At 48.3% G+C, this 3750-nt stretch overlaps 1 protein-coding gene across 1 annotated transcript; it reads left to right on the top strand.

Annotated features, from left to right (window-relative positions):
- Positions 1–114: 114 nt before the first annotated feature.
- On the top strand, positions 115–2598 carry TEOVI_000417400 (terminal uridylyltransferase 3, putative; the record flags this gene model as incomplete). Its single annotated transcript, XM_067226971.1, has 1 exon — positions 115–2598. The coding sequence occupies one exon, from the start codon at positions 115–117 to the stop codon at positions 2596–2598; it is 2484 nt and encodes an 827-aa protein (XP_067083072.1).
- Between the last annotated feature and the right edge of the window lie 1152 nt (positions 2599–3750).

The raw sequence follows: 3750 nt of genomic DNA, 5'->3' as shown, positions 1-3750 counted from the left end.
TTTTTTTTTTTTCCGCTCTTTCATCAAAGTAATTTTTATAATTCGTTGTATTTTTTTTCTTCTCTGTCGGGTGATAGCTGCCCAACGCAAAGGTCGAGAAGTACCTTAGCTTGCATGTTCACATCGGTGCCTGTAGCTCCGACTGTAGTTCCGGGTGTGGTGTACAGCAGTGGTGTTCATGAAGAGTGGAAGGAGGCAGAGCAGAAGTTATTGGATGGTTGTCTCATACATAGTGAGGGAGACGGCGCAACAAAACAAATAAAAGAAAAATTGACGAGTCGGAACTCTCAGAGTGTCCGTTGTGACCTTTGTGCAAAAATGATAGAAAGCCGGGATGAGGAGCAAATCCAAGAACACTTTCAGGTGCACCATGCCGCGCTCTCTCTCTGGTGCAGAGAGATTCTAGCGAGTAAAGATAATCTGCTCCATTATGGATGCATTCCTTCTGGACACATTGTCTCGTGTGGCAATTTTGTGTTGGAAAGCGCGGCAACCCTTGACATGGGCAGGAAGACGTTCGATGTAATTGAGCGTGCGTTCTCTCAAATGAGCCAAGTCATTTCTTGTTTTGTTCGCAACTTAGTGTTATTTCCTTTTGGAAGTTGCGTGTCGTGTGGTTGTTGGGACGGGGTGAGTGATGCTGATTTCACCGCAATTGGTCTGCAGGATATGAAGAAGGGTAAATGGCCACCCGAGGACGAGAAAAAAGTTATACTTCGGCTCACCGCGGCGCTGAGGAAGGCGGGTTTCTTTTTTGGAGAGCTGGAGCCCCTTGTGCGGACCCGCGTCCCCGTTGTGCGGCGTGTTCAAAAGGTTCGGGTCCCACTGCGTTCACATGGTGAGCACGACACGTACAGCGTTGTGTGGTCGAACAGTAAGGAGTTTTCTTCTCCGCCCCGCATGTTAGTCGAGGCGGCCATTAGCTCTACGGTTGAGCGAAAAGACAGTGATACGGTAACGTTTCACTTTAAGGATAGTTTGAAGGCAGTAAAGTTCTTCTGCAATTCGGCCATGTGTGGACCACGCGACATGGAAGTTTCATGGAAGACTGGCTCACAATTGCCTGAAATGTTTTCACTTGACTTCGATTTAAGTTGTAGAGCACAAGGAGTGAGAAATAGCTTGTTTCTTCGCAAGTATTTTCAACAGGATCCTTTTGTACGGACTGGTTATTTGTTTCTGAAGAAATGGAGCAAGTTGTATGGTATAAACAATGCAAAGAATGGGTATCTTACTTCCTACGCTGTGTCCATTTTGTGGGTGCACTTCTTGTTGGAGAACGGGCTCGTAAAGTTCGTTAGACCGGCTGATGTGGAGCCTATTCCAGACTTGTCACAACAGAAAATGTCGTACTTACCCCTTTTGCGCGATGATGGGGATGGTGGTGAACGGCCTAGTGATGTTTTAAAGTCTCCAGAACTCACGATGTTGCGGGGTGCGCTTGGTGGTTTGATTCCCTTGTTTTTTTTGTACTATACAAGGATTCGGTGGGACAAAGTTGTGGTGACGCTACGGGTCCCTGGAGGGGGGCCGCCGGTAACACCTGATTCCCTTGGCTGGGTGGAGGCTAATGAAGTGAAGTGCGGCCCCCTTCGCGATCGCGTCTGGTACCGTCTGTGCATTGATGATCCGTACGAAGATAACTTTAACCTCGGCCGTCACCTATCCCCTGACAAAGCTTCCTTTGTGAAGGTGCAGTTTATGCGTGCGCTGGCGTCAATTGTAGCAGGCAGACCTCAGCAGCTGCTCGTTGACGAGCAGAAGTTTGCAGAGGAAACGATGCCTGCCTACGTGACCCGGCTTTCTGTGCAGGGGGAGTTACGCAATTTGCGACCGGTGACTGTTTCGGCGTTACGGCAGTTGTTGATAGATAGCGCAGGCGCAGACTGTGTTGCTATCTACGAAGCAAGCCACAATTGGGAGACCTTACTTGACATGGCCTCCACTCTCAACAATAAAAGCAAAGAGGGGGATGATGATGCTGAAGGAGTAACAAATAATCAAGAAGGAGAACCCCCTGACCATGTGGAGAGCTGTGAAGCACCGCGGCGGCACCTACTCTGCTCAAAAATGCATAGCATCGATGACGCATTGTTGGTAGCGGGTCCGCTCGGCGTATCCGATGCTAATATTCCTGCTGGTTTACTTGGTGTGTACTTTTTGGCACGCGGGAGGGCCTTTCGAACCGCGGAGGATCGCGACAATTTTCTGATGCACGCTGAAGCTGTATCCGCCGCGCGGGCGCGGGGATGCACGACGCGGGAGGAGATCTTAGAGAGGGTTGCGGATGCCATCCCATCAATTGTACGGAATGGCACTTTACTTGACGACCTTTTAGTTTCCGGTAGTGAGGAAAATATCACAGTGCAGTCGCCGGTTGTGGTGGAGACCCGATGTGCTGAGACTGTGCAGCGCAAAAAGTCCAAGGGTTCAAAAAAACGGAAGAATGCTGTACGGCGTGGGAATCATGCAGGTCAAGGGACGTGTAGCGAATGCGGTGCATCGGGCACTGATCTGTGGGAGGCATCCGACAAATCTGCGGATGATGGTCTTTACTGCGGTGCGTGCTGGAAGGCGTACAACTGTCAGAAAAACTAGTTGATGTTGGTACTTCTTCGCTGAAGTGGAGGTTTGATGTCAATTTGTTGACACATTGTGGACGTCCTGTTTGGCCACATGCATTTGATTATCATTTATTTTTTGTTTTTATTCTTACTCTGCACCAAGCACTTCGCTTTTTCTTGTTTTGTTACGTTTCGCTTCTTTTCCACATGGGTAGCTCCTGCGTCCTCCGATCGGTTGCCGGGCTACGTTAGTTGCTGTGCGAAAGAAGGAGATACGCCATCCACGCCTGTTGACATACCTTAAGCTTCTCTTGGACAATATTCGAGGGTGCTTGTCATCTTTTCTTGAACTTGTATTACCTACTCTCTCACATTACTTCCAGAAAATACTTTTCTTAGAAAAGGATCGCTTGTAATGTTTCTGCCTGCTTTAACGCAAGAGCTCTAGACGTTCTTTTCTCCATCGTTGTTTTTTAGAACGACACGTCTCCTCCGATGATTCAGAAGTCGGGAGTGAAGCTAAGTTATTTAAGTGTCAGGTAAGACAGGGACTATGGTAATAAAACTCAGATGACGGCAATATTGTAGCCGCTGCGGTTAATGTTTAGTCACCATGTACAAATTCGTCGGCCCTCACATTCCTTTTGTTTCGATGGGGTTCGGAATTGCCCCTTTAACCGTACGCATCTGTATATGTGAATACGCGTGGTTGGGCATGTGTGTATAGGTGCCGTTCTTTACGGTTGCGGTGGTGGTAATGGCAGACAAGGGTTGTATTTCCGGTACCGCTTGTTACCTTACAATACTGGCGGTTGCTTAGTACATCAACCCGAGATTATTTTCAGCTGAGCCCGCCTTTCCTTCGTGATTGCGATAACCACTTAATTTATTCCCCTCCTCTTACCCTTTCCATTTTTACACGAATATATGTGTTCATATGGATACAGATCCTCCTATTTAGTAATATTCTGATGAGTTTCTGTCCCCTAACCCTAACCCTAACCCTAACCCAAACGTCTGCTACGCGGTGTGCTTCGTACGCATGTTGAATTCATGTTGGGATAGGAGTGGCACCACCAAAGCGGCGTGAGATGACATGCGTTTAACTCACCGATGTGACTACGGCACCCACTGAATTCTCTGAATCTCACTGGAGCTCCCCGGGCCGGCCGCAACTCCCTTTTTT

The sequence above is a fragment of the Trypanosoma equiperdum genome, assembly GCF_001457755.1.
Source record: "Trypanosoma equiperdum strain OVI genome assembly, contig: ctg_878, whole genome shotgun sequence".
In the NCBI taxonomy this organism is placed as follows: domain Eukaryota; phylum Euglenozoa; class Kinetoplastea; order Trypanosomatida; family Trypanosomatidae; genus Trypanosoma; species Trypanosoma equiperdum.
This window is presented reverse-complemented; position numbering and strand designations above follow the sequence as displayed.